This window comes from Agelaius tricolor, unplaced genomic scaffold, assembly GCF_023055355.1.
Source record: "Agelaius tricolor isolate 1412-34295 unplaced genomic scaffold, bAgeTri1.0.p SCAF_8, whole genome shotgun sequence".
Classification (NCBI taxonomy): domain Eukaryota; kingdom Metazoa; phylum Chordata; class Aves; order Passeriformes; family Icteridae; genus Agelaius; species Agelaius tricolor.
Window position 1 is genome coordinate 3,358,255 of NW_027269268.1, and position 20,075 is coordinate 3,378,329.

The 20,075-nt window shown below is 50.5% G+C and overlaps 1 protein-coding gene across 1 annotated transcript; it reads right to left on the reverse strand.

The window, feature by feature from the left end:
• Nucleotides 1–452: 452 nt before the first annotated feature.
• Nucleotides 453–8,187, reverse strand: AREG (amphiregulin). The gene is made up of 6 exons (XM_071431388.1): nt 7,996–8,187; nt 7,587–7,763; nt 4,855–5,038; nt 4,245–4,403; nt 2,623–2,725; nt 453–1,691 (listed from the first exon to the last, which is right to left on the reverse strand). The coding sequence occupies exons 1-5, from the start codon at nt 8,036–8,038 to the stop codon at nt 2,638–2,640; spliced, it is 651 nt and encodes a 216-aa protein (XP_071287489.1). The 5' UTR covers nt 8,039–8,187; the 3' UTR covers nt 453–1,691; nt 2,623–2,637.
• Nucleotides 8,188–20,075: the final 11,888 nt, after the last annotated feature.

Below are 20,075 nucleotides of genomic sequence, written 5' to 3' on the forward strand. Positions count from 1 at the left end.
GAGGCTATGCTGCTTTTCCTTATTTATTTAAGACCAGGTTTCAAGCTGCTGTCCAAATTCTCTCTGCACAGAGATGAAAGGCTCTTGCCATTCAATGTTCCAACTCTTGACTCAAGTGCAAAGGGCTACATCTGCTCAAACCTCAGTTTGAAGTTTGGCTGCCAAGGAGACAGCTGACTTAGCCTCGCCCTAATTCAGGAACTAGAAGATCCCTTGTAGCTGAATGAAATGGATTTCTTACCCAAACAGGTACTTGCATATGTACATTTTGTTTACAAACAGTTTGCACTCTTGTAAGGGCACCAAGCCCATGCCTGACACATGGCTGCAGTTCTTCACAGCAGTACTTTGTGCTCCCAAGTGTTGAAATTCTTGCTTTGAGGAGAAACCAAGCTCTAATTTCAAGTGTTTACATGTACTCCTGAGAGCAAGAAAAAAAAATCTTACCATGATTAGGTTATGTAAAAAGTTTAATTATAAAATAAATAAGTTTGTTATGGAAACATTAAATATTAAATACAGTAATAAATATTTACACATTTACAGATACAACTTGACGATTAATGCTGTTTCTCTGCTACCAGAAGATTTCTGCTCTGTTTATACAGAATACAATTACTCTTCCAAGAAGAAACTGAACTCAAATAATATTCTGTGCTCAAAATTGCATGGACAGTTAAGAAACCAAGGACACCTGGGTCAGAAAAGACTGAGGTAAGATGAGCTCTTCACATCTGAACATAGAGCACAAGAGACCACTGCTTGCAAAGCATCAGTGCCTGAATTAAATTCTTCAAAGGAACAGGTTCTTAGTCAAGTTAAACTGATGAGATCTGATGTAAAGTGTTTTATATTTAAGCACTGCTTAAAGCAGCAACAAGTATCTGTTTAACAGAAGTAGCTTTGTATTCAGAAGAGATGGGTCCAGCCTTATCAGTTGGTTGGAGCACGGATCTTTTCCTTTAGATGCAAACCTTCAGGTCTTGCATCCACTGCCTCAGCATCCTAGGAGACAAATTTGAACTCGGGCTAGCACACATGCAAATGGATAGCTCCACTCACACCACGAGTCCCACACAGCTCGGAGGGATTACTTCCACACACACAGCAACAGAGCCCAGGTGTGGCTGACAAAGATCTGTCACCAACGCCCTGCAAATCACAAGTACAGATTAAGCTCTTGGAAGCCAATATGGACAGGGAGCACAGTGACAACAGAATTAGGTTTTTCATCCACTGAGGTCTAGGGAGAGAAGCCATCCCAACATCTTTCCCTTTCTCACTTTTCCCTTCCATCCAGTCCTGAAAGCAGCCACAGGTTCTCCCCCTTAGAGTTAGAGCTGCCAAAGGAGACTTGCTAAGAGAACAAAGTCCTTCCACACAACAGCCGAGACTGGAGCTCTAGCGCAGAGAGAGAGCGCTTAGTAGCGGTAGTCTCCAGCAGGTCTTGACAGCAGGTCCTGTCCCCCAACGAGCCAGCTCCTTCCACATCGTTGTGCCAATATGCAGTAATAACTGGTGTCCTCAGCAAGTGATTCAGCAGCAACTGGCCTGTTGACATCTCCTTGCAGCAGCCTCTCTCTGGATGAATCAGGGCTTAGTGGCAACAGCTCCAGCCCACAGTGTCCAGGTGGATGTGACAGGTAGCCAGAGGTACCCTGCAGCTTGGCCATGGCCACTTCAGAATTGCTCTGTAACGGGCAGACCAGGCACATTAATCACCACCCGAGACACAAGCACCCTGTGCTAGCACCACAGCAAACCACCGAGCAAAGCAGGTAGCTGAAGGATGTGCACACACCTGAGGACACTGCCAGATACTCTTCAGCTTCAAGCAAGCTTTGAGCAAAACCCTCAAACTGTCACTGGACAAAGCTAGAAAATATCCATAGCTGACATGTGGCAAAGCAAAACTTGACAGGTCAGCTGGAATTTTGCAGGTCTATCTTGCATGGCTTCCTCCTCAGCTCGTAGTCTAACTCCTTTCCAGTAATGCTCCTTGAGTTTGCTGTTACTTACACCTGGCCTCAGAAAAGACCAACTTGCCTGCCCAGTAAAATCCACTAGATCACTCCCAGAAGCAATCCACACATGCCAAGGAGCTTTGGGCCTCAGTTGCTGTGACAGTTGCAACTTGACTGAAAGGGTATCTGTGGTGCTCACAGAACTCGCAGCTTCCTTTTGGTCCACAGCTTCTGAGCACCAGAAACTTCCTGAAACTCTCCTTGCAGGAAAGATATGAAAATGCTCAGTACTTTTCTTCTAAGAGGTGATGATGCTGTGGCACCATCTTTCATGACTGAAGTCCACCACTGTTTCCTGCACTACATCTGCCTCTGTCCAGATATTCAGGACTTCCTCTTCATAGCTCCACATATCTCAGTACAGCTTCCCATCCTCACTTGGTCTTTAACACAGCCAGAAATTTAACAGAGCTGTTGAACAACTTGTACAACTCAAGGTGGTTTTGAGAAACCAGAAAACCAAGCCAGCTGCTCACATGTAACCTATGTGTTTCAAGACACTTGGAGCACAAAAAGCAAACACTAGCTTTGCAAAACAAGCATGCAATTCCCATATAGCCTGGAAGGACTGAGAGGTGTTTGAAGTCAGCATTCATACCTGCTTTCTCCCCATTTACACACCAACATTGCCATTTCTGTTTTCTTGTCGCAGTTTTTTCCTTTCTTCTTTCTCTTCATACTGAGGACACTTTTTCCTGACCCTGTGGAATTATGGCATGTTAGAGATAATTTTGAACCCCAATGCACATCCGGTTGTCACCAGCTTCCCCATCCTCTGCAGCATTTGGACCTCATGTTCTGTGAATCCTCAAGCAACTCCTTGGCACCAGGGAGTTTCAAGCAAGACAAGTTTTTAAGCATTCAGCATCAACCAGTATCTGCTGGGAAAATCAAGGAACCCCTGAACTAGATGTCAGCACTTGTGCCTCACAGAGATAGAGCTTCTTGACTTAAACCAGATTAGGGAGCAAGATGAAGAGAAGTTATTGCTGGGACTGAGCAAAGCAACAGGAGACATTCTGGGTGACAGATTTCCTAGCGTCTTGAGCTTGTATCTGCAGAGACCACACTGTCTTCCTCGACTCCACAGCAGAGTCCTGCAGGCTTCAAATCTAGTCCCCGTCTCTTGAATACATAATAAGAAAGCCCCTTACTGATTTCTCCCAATTTCTCCAGTGTTTTTAAGTGACTACTCCCAGCATCTTCTCTGGATGAGGGTACAGATTAGCGTGCACCCACCTTGTGAGGGTTCAGAACATGAAGCAAATGCACTTCATCAACTACCAATAATCATTTGCTCTTAGAGCACTACAGAACTGGTTACCTCTCCTAGCAGCAAGGAATGAGGCAGTGTTCAGAGAACAAGTGTTCATCCCAGCATTCCTCCAGTTCAGAGTTAAATATGAAGCAACACTGAAATGACAAAGCGTACCTTGTTTCCTGAATTGCAGGAAAAGGTACAGCACGTACCCAACTCAGATGATGTGCTTCATCAAGATCTAAAATTAGACTGAACCTTGGAGTTACTATAATATCCCAGGCCCTACAGTGCTGGAGCTGCAGTGACAGAACTGCAGGACTGTTTCAATGTTCTGTTTGTTATGTGGTTTGAAACAGGTACCAAGAAAAGCTCTTTGAATTAATTCTCACCAGGACTCCAGATTCTGACAACCCACCACTGAACTGCAGGGGCTGGTTCAGCTGAAATAGTGCTCCCTTCCTATTAACAGCAAGCAGAATTTGGGACCAGCAGCATTTGCCTCCCCACTTGCTTCCCCTCCAAGTGCAGGCATTTAAGCCCAGCAACATCCATTAACAAATGGACTCTCAGAGCAGCATTTCGTACCCTCCACCTGTGCGTGCAGCTGTTGGCTAACAGCCATGCATGAGGCTATCACATTGCTGCTTGCAGGTTTCTCCACCAGGATTAGGGAATGCAGTTCTGTGTCAGCATTAATGCTCCTCCTGGGCTTCCTGCTGTTGTTCGGCAGCACTCTAACTACCCTGGCTGTAGCAAGAGCAGGAAGGCTCTTGGTTACAATGTAAGGGTCACAGACCTTGCTTCTACCCTCCAGACATATCCAAGCTGGGATAAGAACCCATCCTTTCCAGCTGCTTTTCACAGAGGTAACTCAGATGAGCCATGCACATTCAGGTGTTATTTGGCACAGGCCCTGCTCACACTTAAGGAAGACAGACACCAAAGAGGATGATACTTACTGCACTATCACAATGATAAGTACAGTAATGAAGCTGACGCTCGAGAGCAGCACAGCTACCACTACCAGCACAGTCTTTGAGTAGTCTGCCACATCATTCTTCCTTTGAGTCTTCATGAACTGTTCACCACAGCGCTCACCAAAAAAATCCTGATGACACCTGCAAGTAAATATTAACACAAGTTCTTATCAGCTCCTGTGCTGTCTGGAGCCAAGGACACCCACACATACTCAGACCTGACTTAGACATCTTCCGAGTTTCCCATGAATCTCAAGGTGCTCATTTCAGAGCAGGTTCGTGAAATGCAGTCACTGCTCTAGCACAAGGTTTGTCAGCATTTCAACAAGTCGAGATTAGTTTGGGTGTGATGTTCCAGAAAGACACGCCTTTTCATTCTTTTGGTTTGAGTTTATGACCAACTGATGAGTTCAGTGGCTTGTTATGCATCTCAGATTCCATCATCACTTAATTTACATGGCAGAAGGATTCTCAGTCAAAATACTGCAGGAGATGGACCTATACCAAACTGATCCCTGATTTTTCCTCTGAGCCCTCAGATTCCACTGGCTCATGGCACTGACACCTAACTCACAAGCTATAAGTAACTTACTTGCAGGTCACCATCTGGAGATGTTCTAGGTAAATGCATTCTCCATGGATGCAAAAGTTTTTGTATTCCATTTCACAGGGAGTCCCTTTCTTCTTGTTTTTCCCTCTGTTCTTCTTCCTTCTTGATTTGCCAGCATTCTTCTCTCCCCCCCTCTTTGCTGGCTTGGGTTTAACCACAGGTTCAACTGAAAAAAGGACATGACGACTTGGTATAAAAGTGCTAGAAAGCACAATTCTGAGAAAATTGAATTGAAGAATTTGATGAGAGCCAGGAGGACCACCACCGCAGGAGAATCTGTGACCAGGAAGCACAGGATGCAAATGAGAACGCTGCTGGGCATCTCACACCCAGCACAAAGGCAGCAAGCTCAGCAGCTCATTGAAGCACAACTCTGCTACACTTAAGTCCTGTGCCATGCAGACCAGAGCCAGAAGAAGCAGATGAGCCAAGAGCCACCAAAGATGAAGAGCAGCAGAGATGCAGGACTGCAGCAATTCATTGAGAGCAACAGCACAGTTTCAAGCTAAGGCCTGTAAAGAATAGGGAGTTCATGCTGAGCCCAGCCATGCTCTAGTGTTACATGGGCTCAGGTACAAGGCTAATAGCTCCATTTCTCTAAACTCTCCATTTGCATCAGTGATGAAAGGCACTGGAACTCGCTAGATAGTCCTGGGCACTTGCCGAGGCAAAGCAGCTTGCTATCCCGGTTGGCATACTTGTTTCTCCTAAACAACCTGCAGTGCTGTCTTCAGAAGGAGAGTGTTCCTTTCCAGTTCTCCTGCTTTGTGAGAGATGCTGAGCGCAGGGAAGGAGTGAAGGCCAGAGTCCGCGACACTCAGACTATTTACTCTGCCGCTTACTGCTTCCCCTCATTATCTCAATTAACACAAACCTCTAGAAGAGTGTGGTTTAAAATCCTGGTGACTTAGTAGCCCTTGAATTTAGGCAAGGGCAATCACCTTCCTTTCGCTGAGGAGAGCGGACCAGCCACTGACTGAGGGTCAGAAGCTCCAGAGCAGCCCCATGCAGTACTCTGAGCTCAACAGCTCTAGTTTGAAATAACGTGGCACAGCAAGAGCCTGCCCCCTGCACTGCTAGCCCTAAAGCGGCCCTGGCAGTGCAACACTGCTGCTCGGGAGTAACAGTTACCCCAGGGATTTAAATAGGCCCTAGGAAACAGCAGAGCTATTAACAACAAGCTCCAGTTTTGCTCTTGTGCTCCGAAGACCTGATGAAAATAATTTTTGGGTGATACCCACAGATCTATGCATACAGGCAATCACCACAATGGGGCACAACTGGATCCAACTACTTCCTAACCCTGTATTTCTGGTGCTGAGAGCCCATTCAAAGAAACAAGGTGTAGCTCACTGTTGTCTAGACAGCTGATCATTTTCACTTCTAGAGCAACAAGCCTGGCTTGAAGTTACTTAAAAGCAAAAATGCCTTCAGCAACCAGAAGTCTGATTAAAACCGTATGAGCTATATTAATATGTAAACGAGGTACACAGCTCCTGCAGCAAGGTTTCCTGTGCCTGGAAGTGTGAGCTCACTGCTGACAGTCAAAGGCCCCTGTTCTGTCCCGTCTGACTTGATCTTTAGGTTCGTGCTTTCATAATTGAGGCCACTTCCCTCCCTCCCTCTCCTAGGCTCAGCTTGTCAGCTCAATCTGTGTCCCTGTCTGCAGGCTGCACGGCCAGGAAAGCCATCTGCAGCTGAATCACAACAGCTTCAAGGTTTAGCCACAGATAAACCTCACGCCAAGCAGAAGAGCTGGTCTACAAACCAACCACCTTAGGTAACAAGTCTGGTTTCTGTGCAGTTAAGACAGCACTTCAGTCACCAAGCCAGTAGTTTGACAGGCTAAACTGCTTGACAACACCAACAGGAGCGTTTCCCCCAGAGATCTTCACAGGGAACTTAAGCACAAGTCCACCAGTTCCCTCAAGTGACCACAATGAGCACGGTCCCACTTAATTTAATAGGTCCTTTAGTCACATTCAAGTCTCAGGGTGCTTCTGCAGGAAAATCAGTAGTCAGATTCACCCCGGAGGCAACAGAACCAGCCTACTCACACCTACTGAGGTTCAAATCACTTGCAGATACCTGGCTTGTACTGCAACTACACTCAGCCCAGAACCAACAAAATGCTCCCGTTCCCACAGTAAGGCGGACTGCTCAGATCTCCTCACGGCTCAGCAAGCGGGCAAATTACAATAAATACACACAACAGCTATTGACAGTGAAGCATTGGCCTAAAGATGCTTAACAAACTTTCCTGTGGCCACTTAAAGGATTTAAGTGCCTGCTTTCCCAACAAAATTTCAGTTGACTCCAACCCAAATAGGCCACCATCAGAAATTAGCCAGAAAAATTCTTGCAGCAAGACAGACAACTTGATGTAAAACAAACCTTTAGGACCAAACAGCACCTAAAGTTCCACTGATAGTTCTACACTAAGCAGGTGGTCACCATCTGACCCCAGCCCTCCTGTGAGGTTTATCAGGAAATAAAGCTATGCACAGTAAGCTACCAGCTGGCCTGCAGCTTCCACACACCCTAGGCACATTCAAGCTAGGTTTCCACCCCGACAGCTATTTCTAAAGCAGCAGCTTCAAGCACAAGCACGTTTTTGCTCCATACTCCACGAACTAAGCACAGCAGCGTTTACAAGAAAGAAAAGGCGTAAGTTGGGACTCGTAAGTTGCGAGATCCCAGAGCCGCCGACTCACCTCGGATCAAGTCGTCCACGATGTACTGGTGAACGGGCGGCGCCTCCTCATACTCCTCCTCATCCTCCTCATAGTCAGGACCCGGCACGGGCTCGCCCTCACGGCTCCCGGCCTCCCGCTCCTCGTGCCGTTGCGGCTCCGTGGCGTTGGGCGACGACCCGGCGGCCGCACGGCTCGCTTTTGAGGGAGGAGAAACGGCGCCGTGAGCAGGGGGGCAGAGGGGTCGCCACCGAGCGCGGAGTCCCTCACTCACCTCAGGGTCCCCCACTCACCTCAGCGCTTTCCCGCCCACGGCCGCGGCGCGAGCCCCCCCCCTCAGGCGCGAGCCCCCCCCCTCAGGCGCGAGCGCAGGCTCGGCCGAGTCCCGATCTCCCCCGTCCCGTCCCGTCCCGTCCCGTCCCTCACGCACCTGCCAGCACGGCCAGCGTGGCCATCAGCACCACGGCCCTCATCGTCCGTACCCGGGGCGGATGGCGACAGAGACACAGAGAGAACGGGGCAAAAGGAGTCGCCGTAGCACAACAGGTGCCGGCGGCGCGCAGCTCTCCATGAGGAGCCGCCTGCCGCCGCCGTCCACTTTATGAGGCGGCTGGAGCTGAGGGCGCGGACGTAGAGCGGCGTCAGAGGGCGGGGCCGAACGGGGCGAGACCGTGGAATCCCAGAATTACAGAATGACGGAGTCCCAGAGTGATAGAAACACACAATCTCCCAATGCTTTTTCGTTACAAGGGACATTAAGTACCACCTCGTTTCACCCCCTGCCATGGACAAGGGGATCTTCTAAAAGACCAGGTTGCTCCAAGCCCCGCCCAACCACCCTGGCCTGGAACACCTCTAGGGATCGGGCACCCGCAGCCTCCCTGGGCAGCCTGGATCCCACCTGGCCTGGAACCAGCCTGGCCTGGAACACCTCTAGGGATCGGGCACCCCAGCCTCCCTCCCAGCCTGGAGTCGGGAGCGCGCCGGGTTATTGTGGACACACCTGTCTGCTCCTTGCTCTCTCCGCATCTCCCACAGGATTGTTTTCCAGCGATAAACCCGGTCATCAACACCCCCACCCCACCCCCCCCCCCCCGCCTCGCTGGCTACGTGTCCCTGAGCGGGAATGAGTAAGGGCTGAGTAAACGGTGGCACCCACCGGACAGGGACAAATGTGCTCCTCGGGGGCACTGCGACTCACGGCTGCCTCGGAGAGCTCCCCGGAGGGCACCTCCTCACGGCCACCTCTCGCTGTTGTGGCACCTGCTGAAGAATCCCAGAATTACCAAGGTTGGAAGACACCTGTAAGACCACCAAGTCCAACCTCAACGCAGCACTGCCACTGTAACCCCTAAACCACTGAACCACATCGCCCAGCACCAGATCCAGATACTTCTTGAACACCTCCAGGGATGGTGAGTCCACCACATCCCTGGGCAACCTATTCCAGTGCCTGAGCACCCAAACAGCGAAAAACATTTTCCTAGTATCTAATCCGAGGCTCCCTTGTCTCCTCTTAAGGCCATTTCCTCTCTTACTCTCACTGCAGGCACAGAGGAAGAGACCAGGTGCTCCACATCACTACGACCTCCTTTCAGGTAGTTTTAGAGGGAGCTGCTGCTTTGAGAGGAGAAGAACTGGGACAGCATGAGAACCCAGAGAAGCCCAGAGGGTCGAGAATGAAGGGACTGGTATCCCCCTGCTCCAGTCCCACAGCACAGCAGGCTGGGAGGGCAGCTGGTGGCAATGCTCCACGATGTACTGGTGAACGGGCGGCGGGAAAGGAGGATCTGGACCTTTTAACTGAAAGAGGACAGCATGTTACTCGCGGCTCAGGAAGCTGATGGAGCCTTTGCTCAAGGTGGCAGGGGTCCAAGTGGTTCAGTCATTGAACCTTCTCCCTTCTTCCAGAGGCACACATGATATGTGGTTCCCGGTGTTTTTGCCATGTCATGCCAATCCTGAGAGGCAATGCCCAAGAGGTCTGGAAAAGAAGATGCTGAATCAGTCACTCAGATGTTATGCTGACACAGATAGCTCCAGCAAACCTTCCACAGCGCGGTTTTTTTGTGCAATTGAAACTGTCTGAAACAGCTGGCAGGAGCTGACAGCTTTACTTCTGGGTGTTTTGTCATGTTTCCCCTTTGCTGCCTGTCCTCAGAGGGACAGCAGAGAAAAGGCAAATCCTGCTCATCACTGCAACCCCATGTCAGAGAGCTCTGCAGGCAGTCAACAAGCAGGTCCTGGGCTATTTGGGGGACAGCCAGGGGCTTCACAGGGCTCCTCTTTTCCCCTTTGGACTGGAGTTCCCTTCCTGAAAGACCTCTGTAAGTCTCAGTGCCTGGAGTTCACAGAGACCATTTGCATGTGGAGGGGAGTTTCTCCAGAGGCAGAGACTTTGGGGTTTGGGGTCTCTTCTGCTGAAACACGGGGTTGTTGATTTGACAATGGCCAAAGCAAGGTTTGTCAGCCAGGAGTCCTCCCTCTCTTCCTCACTCCTGCTCTGCTCAAGGCTGGCTTCTTCAGCCAGGCACCACAGCTTCCCCCATAAATTTTCTTTTCTTCAGCTGTTAGTATTTCTAAAGTATTTCTCCCATTTTTTTAAAATCAGAGATTCACTGGAAACATTTAAATAATTTTTTTAAGTCCAGTCTATTCTGAGAAATATACTGAGCACTGAACAAACACTCCTGTCCTGTTTGCTGCACTCTTGGCAAACTGCTGAGCAATTGGAGGAGGCTTAGCGGGGGGGGGGGGGGAAAGGTTGCATGTGCCATCCCAAGTGCAATTGCCCGTGTTACCTGCTCTGTTTAGAGACCAAACACTTCATATCCAGCAGCTGACTCACCGTGTTCCCTCTCTTCCTCAGTCTCCAGCTGATAGCTCCATCTCACTGACCGCCAGCAGCCAGGAATTTGGCTTGCCATGCTTTGAATTGGTCATTTCATCAGCTTCCTCCTGCTAGTCCTCCCTGTGACCTTGAAGAAGAAGGGGCAGCCTGGCATCAACCAGCACAACTCCTCAGAGTCCAGAAAGTGCAGCAAGATGGGGATGGGCACCCAGTTACTCATGGAGAGGTTCTGGTAAGGACATCAGGGGAGCTCTTCCCAAATGGCAGCTGCCTGGCCAAGCCCTGCTTGGCTGTTTCTTGGAGAGAACACACTCCAGAGGCCACACATTTCAGGACATTCTGGATGGGATCTGCCACAAGCCCCAGATTTTCTGTGTGCTGTGAGGGAAAAGGCAGTAAGCCTGGCCACTGCTCTCTTCCAGGGCTGGAAGGACATTTGGATTCTGTCCCCAGGATGAACTTCCAAAAGGTATCCCCAGGCATGGTGCAAGGAGGAGAAGCCTTGAGGGGGCTGCAAGGCTCAGCCCCCTAGGCTGCCCCACTGCAGCAGGGCCTGGGGCCGAGTTGCTGGGGCTGCAAGGGCAGGGCTCCCCTTCGGGAAGGTGCTGGTTCCCTGTGGATGCAGAGTGCCACCTACTGAGCCACCGCTCGCTCCTGGCAGCACCCGGGGTTCTCTGGCAGGACACCCAGGCTGGAGCTGCTGCTCAGAGAGTCCTTGCCCTGGCTGTTCGATGGGACTGGTCCCATGGGGACAGGGAGCAGCCCCAAAGGCTGGTGAGCCCCAATGGGTGCAGCTTACAGATGAGCAGGGAATCTATGCAAGGGGCTGCATGGTCAGCACAGCTCTTGGCACCTGCCCTGAGCCAGACCTGGTTTTCCATAAGCTGGCAGTGAAGTGAGACAAGATGGGCTCAGGAGCCTGGCCAGTCCTCCCTGAGCCTTGACGATCATTTTGAAGACCTTCAGCACAGACTGGGCTCAGAGAGCATCTGGCAGCACCCAGTGCAGGTGACATTGGTGGTGATAGCTCTTTGTCCCTCGGATCCCTGTCCTTGTTTGTGGAACAGGGGGTGCCAGCACACAGCCATCACTTCCCAGCTGTGCCATGATGATCCAGGGCATAGGCATGGACTTGTGGAGGAGCAGTGCCACCCATGCTGACAGCTGCTGGGCCTTGTCCTTGGCACATTGTTGCTTCCAGGAGAGTCTGAGTGCCTGCTGGGATCTTATTCACTCTCTTTACTTTTGATAAAACCCCTGAGAAATGCGTGAAGGGAAAGGGAGTACCTGAAATACCATCCCATTAATGTTCTTCACTGACATCAAATGTTTATTTTGCAGGGGCAGGCAGAACTGACCTGGTGTTTGAACATGAGTTATCCTTTCTCATCCATCCAGCTGAGAACAGGTGGAAAAGGCTAATGACTCAAACCAGAGTGGTGTCTGTCTGGGAAGCTCACCAGACTTTCACTTCACTTGTGAGCTGCAGACACCACTATCTGCTGCTATCAGCAGCTCCCTCACAGGCAGGGAGGGAGCTTTGAAGTGAGGCATGTGTGACTCCGGTTCCTGCTGATGTCAAATCAGCTAAATCAAGATTGCTCTAATAAAGAGCATGCAAGTGCATAGCCAGGATGTTGGGGAGGAAGGGAGGGAAAGGCCTGGATATTGCCTTTCTGGATATTGGTGGAGTTTGTTGGCCTCTGAGACATGCAGGCATTGAGGTGGCTGTGCCTCCCTGCTGAGAAAGCCCTCAGCAAAGAATCTTTTTCCTAAGATGGTGACTTCTCCCTGTGCTCCCCTCCTTCCCTGGAGACCTGACTGAAGCAGGGGTCACAAAACATGTCCAGAAAGGGAAGAATTTATGCACTGTTCTCCCAGGAAAGTCTGCCCAGTGCTCTGTATTTTCCTTCACATTTGAGCATGTCTTTTGGAGCATGTCTAAGAAGAAAAAACAAAAAGAACAGTTTTTGTGGAATTTTCTGTCACATATCAATACAAATGGAAAAATGGTGCCTTTTTCAGGTCCCTCCTGAAAATCAGGCAGACAACATCAACTCCAGGGACCCAGAGCACCCCTGCTTAATCTGATGAAACATGCAGCAGTGCTAAGGAGTGTGATGCTACCAAATGACAGCAATGGGGCTTTACACTTGCCTTCCACAGGCTTACCTGAAAGGCAGGCAGTGGGGAGCACAGCCTGATCATTTGCAAAATGCCTTGTGCCATGCTGTGGCTGCAGTCACTGCCTCTCAGTGGCACTAGGCAGAGTTCAGCAGGACATGCCCAGCGTGGTTTTGCTTCAGGGGTGCTGCAAGCCTGCCCAGGACAGCCATCCTGATGCCTGCTAGGAAGATTTTTGGGAAGTTGTCTGCTGTTAGCACACTGTCCTGAGCTTCAGCTGCTCTGTTTTTCACACAGTGTGCACTGAACAGCTCTCCTTTGACCAAACACATCCTCCAGCACTCACTCACTCATTTTTGTGCAATAGCTCAGCCTGTAAATGCTCGGGGGCACATCCTGACCCCAGCAGTAATTTTAAGGGCCTAAAGCTGGGACATGGGTGAGGCAATACTGGATTTACACTAGAATGGGGAGCTGCCCCTCAGCTAGCAATTTTCTTCTCTAAAATACCACATCCTGCCATGCTGCACTGAAAATTGCTGCCCTTTCTTCTATTTCCCTGAGGCAATTGGCAGGAATTGTCTCAGGACTCTCTGAAGAGGGCAGGCTCGTGGCTATCCCCACGTGCAGCCCAAGCCAGGCTCCCCAGTGGTACCCCAGGGCAAAGCCACCCTGCTGGCACCCCTGAACAGAAGGGGGAAGGTGCTTCAGATGGGAATCTCTAAGGACACAGAGGCTCAGCTGCTGTGGGCAGTGCCTACACTCATTTACCTGACAACCTTACTGTAGCCCTTCACCTTCAGAATGATAGTGCTCCACCTGCAGTGCACATTATTTTACATATTCAGCTTACCACACCATTGTTAGATGAGCAAAATCATCCAGTCATCTCTCTAACATCTCCATATTGCAGCCCAGAACAGTGCCTGGCAGAGGAGAGCACCCAGCTCAGCGCCTCCCAAAGGTTCATGGAACCACTGGATCATTCTGCAAGGGCTCAAGAGGTCCTCATTCTAAAGAGAAGAGAAAAACATGTTAAAATATGAAGTGTGTTCAAGGTAGCAGAAGCTGTGTGACAACTGTTCATTGAGTTTGGAGATCTCCCAACTCAATCCCAGGATGCACTGACTTGGAGATCAAGCGTAGTTATATGGGCAGGGTTGCTGCTGGAAAAATGATGCCTATACTTGGGAAAATAGAGGTGGTCTGGCCCAGTGTCTTAGAGACTGAGCTGAAAAAGAGCCAGAGCACAAACCTTCAAATTAAGAGAAGCCTCCCCAAAGCAAACTGCCACTGTATGGTGGTAGAGATGGAGTGGCAACAACCTGGGCCTGCCTTTAAGGGTCTTGGCCATGGAAGTCTGGCTGACTAAAACCATGTTGGTGCTGATGGGAGCTGCAGCAGGGATTCTGACTGAGTTTGTTATGTCCCTTTCCTCACCTTGGGGTATGACCTGGGAGATGTCTATCACAGCTCATTTGAGAGCACAGACCCTGTGAGCAAATTATAGAGTACTGCCTGATTTGGGGAATGCAACCTCATGTAAGGACTGGGAGCACATGACAGAGACTGTGATGTTTTCCCCCTACATAGCACATTATTTCCAGTTGTGTCCAGAGCAGCAGAGAAATAAAGGACATGTGAGGATTGTTTGGGAATTTTCTCCTGGAAGTGCAGCTTCAGTCTTAGCCTTTTTGCTTTGAGATCTTCCTAGTGCCTTCCCACTGGGTGCATCAGGTGGTGAATTTTCTTCACATATTTGAAGTCATCTGGTATGTAGAGAAAGAATGAATCACAGGAGAAGCCTACAGCAATTAGCAACTCCTTTCCTCTCACCTTTGCCATAGCTAAGTTTTTTCCCTAGCACAAAGCCCAGGCAAGGCTTCCTACGCACAACAAGGATTACGTAGATCACTCTGGATTTTGATTTTTTTCACAGGCCATGAGCAAGCAAAGAAGCTCAGGAGAACACTCCATTTCACAGGCATGTTAGTTATGCTCCCTTGGAAATCCCATTGTTTGCTGCTAGTGCCTGCGTTTGCCAGTGCTGTGCCCTCGTGATTCCAGCTGCCTTGAACCATGCCAGGGTGCCAGCAGAGGGGCATGAAACTTGGCAAAGGAGAAAGGTGCTGCTGGAATCAGTCAGTCCTGGCAGCTGGAGTGTTCATGGCAGCTCAGTGAGGGCTTTGGAAACTGCTTCCCTCTGTCAGTGGAACCTGAGCAGGGAGAGCACCTGGTGCTCCCCTTCTCCACGTGTCACCTGGTGCCCACCTCGCCCGTGTGTCACGTGTGTCCTGGCCTCGTGGGGCCAGCGTGTTCCCAGGATGGGGCTGCTGAGACACCGCGTGAGTAAGGGCTCATTTACATAAAGATTGCACACTCATGCTGCCAAGGAGGTTTCCTAGGCACAGGCTCATTTCCTCCTATAGGTGGGTTTGCCTCCATGCAGGAAAAACCCTATTCTTGAAGGTCTTGGACAGGGCCCAGGTTACACTGGCACGCCATGATGCCATCCTGGCATGTTTGGGTCCGCCCAAGCCCGACTGCAGGAGGCACATTCTGCCCCTCTGGAGCAGAGCCCAGGATTTAAAGACATTTTATCTTAACATGCACAAAATAAGCATTGCAGCCAGACAGCCATTTTTCCCTCCCATTAGCAGAGTGGTGGCAAATAAAATAAAAAACACTTAAAAGGAGCTGAACTGAAAAAAATGCATAAGATTGTATGAAAATTCAGAAGTGGTCCTACAGTGACAACATAAGAATAACATTTCAATTATCCTGACCCCTGTGAATGGCAAATTCTTCATTTCACAGGTGTTAGGCACTACATGTGAAGCCACAGAGGAAGTAAACAGCTTTGGTTTGGAAGAATCTGAGAGGAGGAGAGCTGCTGAGGGCTCTCTCGGCCTTCAAAAAGCAGCCTTGTACTCAATCTTAAAATACCTCCACAAAAGGGATTTTCATGCTGGCTCTGTCCCAGCCCCACCGCCGAGCACAGGGTCCTTATCCTCTCAGCGTGGCTGTGCCCATAGCCCTGGGGGTATCCCTGCAGCCCTTCCTCAGAGGCCAGTGCAGGCTCTCAGAGGTTTTTCAGCCCGAAGGACTGTGCCTGTGGGCTGCACCCACCTCACTGCTGCTGTGCTCTGTGGCACTGCCAGACTGGCTGGTTCCCACCCAGCCATCCCAGACCTCTGGTGTGGCAAGTGGGACACAAAGGCAGCTTCTCCCCAGCCCCTGACATCTGCTGCTGGAAGCGGTGACTCCACACTGTGCCAGGGGCAGAAACCTGCAAAGGAGACAGACAGACAAAGTATCAGAGAGGGGAGGCCAGGGGCCAGCCTTCTCTGAGCTGGGTCAAAGCCCATGCCAGGAGAGACACAAGCTGCATTTCCTTGCCACCACAACTGCCAGATGAGCGCTGTGGCAGTCAGAGATCCAGGTGTCCATTGGTGGGCTCAGTGTGTCAGGGCTGGCTGAGCTCACTGCCCAAACCCTGGCAGGGCACGGTGGTGACTCCTGCATTCTCAGACCGTGAGCCTGAGCAGCTCCTTTGGAAGGTGATGAATTTGCAGGAAGGGCGGCTGTGGGGTGAATAAAATCCATCACAGCACTTGGCATGGCTTCCAGCCTCTGCCAAAGGCAGGCTGAGCTCAGGGCTCCTGCAGAAGTCAGGGATGAGGCTGACAAATGCTGCCGGTGGCTGCACAGCTCTGAGACAGCTGATGCTCACCTTTGGTTTGCAAAGATAGGGACACTTTGCCATAAATGTCAGGAAACTGAATCTTGCATTAGTGCTTAATCACTCCAGGGGCAGGTGACAACTTTCCAAAGAAACTCTGCATTTAAGATCAGGACTGACCAAGGCCATGCATGTGCCCCTTTGGGAAGTGTGGTTTTCCAGCTTCCATTTCTAATCCAAAACAGGGCATTATGCTAGAAACATTATTATTTTATCCATGTTGGGGATGGTGGTGCTCCAAATTTTGCATTAAGAAAATGCAAATAATTTCCAACATAATTTCCGTAATTTCCACCCTTTTTTGGATGCACACAAAAATATCAGTATTCCTAAGCTTAGAACGTTCTCTGCCTTTTTTAGGATGAGCATAAACCACCGCTTTTCTCCAGGAAACTCCCCATGGCCTGCCATAAACAAGGCAGGGAGGCTGTGCTTCCACCCTCCTCCATCCCGGTGCCCTAGCCCCACGGCTGCCAGCACGGGATGACGCTCCCGCCAAGAGCTGGGATCCAGGAGTGTAATCTTCCAGGTGGCCACTAGATGGGAACGAAAGCAGCGCTAGGAACGCCACGGAACGCCACGGGACGCCGAACCTGTCAGGAATACCAGCTGATGGACAGATTTTTTTTTCCTCGTCTGTTTGATACGAATTCACTGAAACAAAACAGCCTGGCCGAGTTGGGAAAAAACCAACAAGCTTTGACCAGTGATGAAGCAGCTGGAATGAAATACCCAAGCTCAGTTATCACAGCAGAAAGGAAATCTAAATAAATAGGTGAATATGCTGGGAGCAGAAACAACCCTGAATCTGATTACTAGTCTGATTTCTGATATTTGCCCTTCCCTCTTTAAATGCTCCTCTCCTCCTGGTGAGCATCCCCAGGGGCTGGAGGAGCTGACCCCCAGTGAGCTCCATGTGACTGGGAGGTCACAGGTGCCTCTGATTTAGTGAGGTACTGAGTCCTGGTTCCTCCAGACTTGGCTTCTGTGTCCTTTTTGCTGTCAAAACCCTCACCATCCTTTCTTGCTCTCACTGCAACTCTATTCTCTGATTTTCTGTCCTCTTATTACAACTCCTCATTCAGGTTTCCATTGCGCCCCTCTCAGCAGTGACCCGAACGTTTATTCCCCTGTTGTCATGTGAATCCGGATATCCACTCTCATCAGCCAGTTTTCTCTCCTAAATTTAGCCTCCATTTCCCTGTACCGCACAAATGCCAGCAGCTCTGGGAGAGGCAACTGAACTGATGTCTCTTCCTCTTCATGTGGCTTTTCCAACTTCCCCAGCTTCCCATTATAATGAAGGGCATCAAGAACCAGCCCAACAAACCAGACCAGAAAGAGCCACTGTCACAGGACCATTGGGAACAAATGTCCATGGACAAACGGGGGTTCCAAATTGTGCCTGGTGTCTGTTCACTACTGTATCTCATTTCCTAAATTCTAGCTGGATTTTCCAATCAGGAGGCTGAAGCCCTCTGGTGACTGGGTCAGAAGGATCAGACTAGCAGCCATCAGGTTAGGGCACAGAGATTTCTCAATATTTTTTGATCAGTTTTCTTAATCTCCAAGTTTGCTGGGAAATCTTTTAATCATATAGGATGGGATTATATCATGGGAGTGTTGGGGTAATTTAGGTTTGGCACTGGCTTTATTAAAATAATGATGTCTATTTGTGCAAGACTAAAGTTCTACATTTACTGATGAAACACCTTCCATCTATCCTTCCTTACGTCCGTCCTTTCTTCCCTTCTCCCATCCATTCATTGGTCTATCCACCCATCCTTTCTTCAGCGCAGACACAAAGGATGACTGCTACTGACCCGGGTCAGATATGCGATGAGTACATGACCCGTGAGTCTTCCCAGCCCACTTAAGCTCCTCTCTCCTCCCTGAGCCCCATCCCTGCCCTTCTCACGAGCAGCCCCGGGACGAGGTGCCAGATGCGCTGTGCAATCCCAGGCTTGCCTCAGCGGGGACAAGGACCATTTGTCCGAGCGCCCCCAGCCTGTGTGATGTAAGCGGGACACTCAGCGAGGCTTCCTGAGCTCCGCGGCTGACGCACTCCCAGGAGAGCCGCTGCGGGATTGCCCAAGCCGGCAGGCACGCCAGGGCAGCAGCCTTGGAGGCAGCAGGCTCGGCTCTGGGGCTGAGCACAGCTCTGCCCCGTGGGCTGCAGCTGCACAGAGCCCTGCAGGGGCGGCTTTGGAACGCTCGAGCAGCCAGAGACACCGTGCCAATGGCAGTTCCACCTCTGGTGCCTCGGCACGGCACAGGCACTGCAAGCGTTTGTCCCTCAAGAAGTGATGAGGTGGTGGGCGGCTTACGTTGCTGTGAGGACTCACACTCCGATCTCTGCAGTTCTGTGGTTGGTGGCTGCTTTTGGAAAGGTCTTTCTTCTAATGCCCTCTTAAAACAAGGCAGCCATGTGGTGACCAGGGGAAGCAACACCAGTGACATCTACACGAAGCCAGAGCATTTTGGAGGGTTTACAGTGAGCCTTCAAACGAGCACAATCCTTCCACAGGACACCAGGAAGGAGTTGCTGCTGTTGCTTTCTAGGTCAGACAGCCCCAGGCTGGAAAACAAGCATCAGCTGGCATTTGCCTGAATCCCAAGAGGCTGGAATGAGTTACAGATAAAACATACAGTCCTGTGGGCAGGAATCCCAGGGCAGGGTTACCAAGAGGACAAATCTGGGATGAGACAGGTTTGAAAAGGATGGGAGATGTCAAATGGAGCACCCCTGCAGCTATGGGAGCTGTGGTTGCTCAGTCCTCCAGAGAGCTGCCAGCACAAATGTCCTGGGCAGAAACCCTGCACAGTGACTTGCTGGTGACCCTGAGGATAGGCTGATGGGCACCTGTCACCCACCTGTGTGATGACAGGTCATCAGCTGGGTTTCTCCAGCACCAGCCTCTAGTCCCTTTCCCCCCTCCCACACTCCCTGCGCTGTGAATTAGTTTGTCACAGGCATGGAAAAACTGGCCTGGCCTGTAATACTCATGCAGCAGGCAAAGCCATTGTGTCAGGAAGGCTTTGGCAGGGCCACCCAGGAGACACACCACGGGTGCTCTCACTGCAGGAAAGAGGCAGCCAAAGGTGACTCTGACAGTGGGTGGTGCAGGTGAGGAAGAGCAGCACCAGAGGGACAGAGGTGGTGCCAGCAGAAACCATGGAAAGAATGAGGGAGGTTCATTCTCAGAGGCAAATTATTTGGGGTGTGTCCCCAGGACCCAGCTGTGTGGTTGCTGGACCGGCAATCTCTGTCCAGCCAGCACAAGCTGTTGAGGTGGCAGGCTGGTATGTGGCCCTAAGTTCTGCAGTTTCTCAATCATGTGCAGAGTGAGAAAAACACAGGTGCTGGAAGGGCTGCTATGGGCTGGGAGTCGGATGAGCAACAGGATAGGTGGAGAAAGCCCAAGCCAGATCAGGACAGTCAGCTGAAAGTCAAGACAGATAAAAAACTCCAAACAAATCTTGCACAGGCCTGAAATTGGACTGCTCCAGTTAGATGTGTCTGACCCAAAGTGTAGGGCACGATAAACACCAGGCTGCTGCTGTTACTGCACTTGTAACCTTCTCCAAGAGCAGCAAGGGGTGTGTGGGTTTGAGAAAGATTGATTTGCAGCTCCAGGGGCTGCTCAGGTCCTCTTCTGGGATTCTCCTGCCAAGCGGAGCAGAGGGGCAAAAAGGCCAGTGTTTGGGGACCAGGCCTCAGGGCTGAGCCTCTCCAGGAGTCCGGGAAAAGTTTCTGGAGGATAAACAGGGACAGGCCAGAGTAACTCACAGG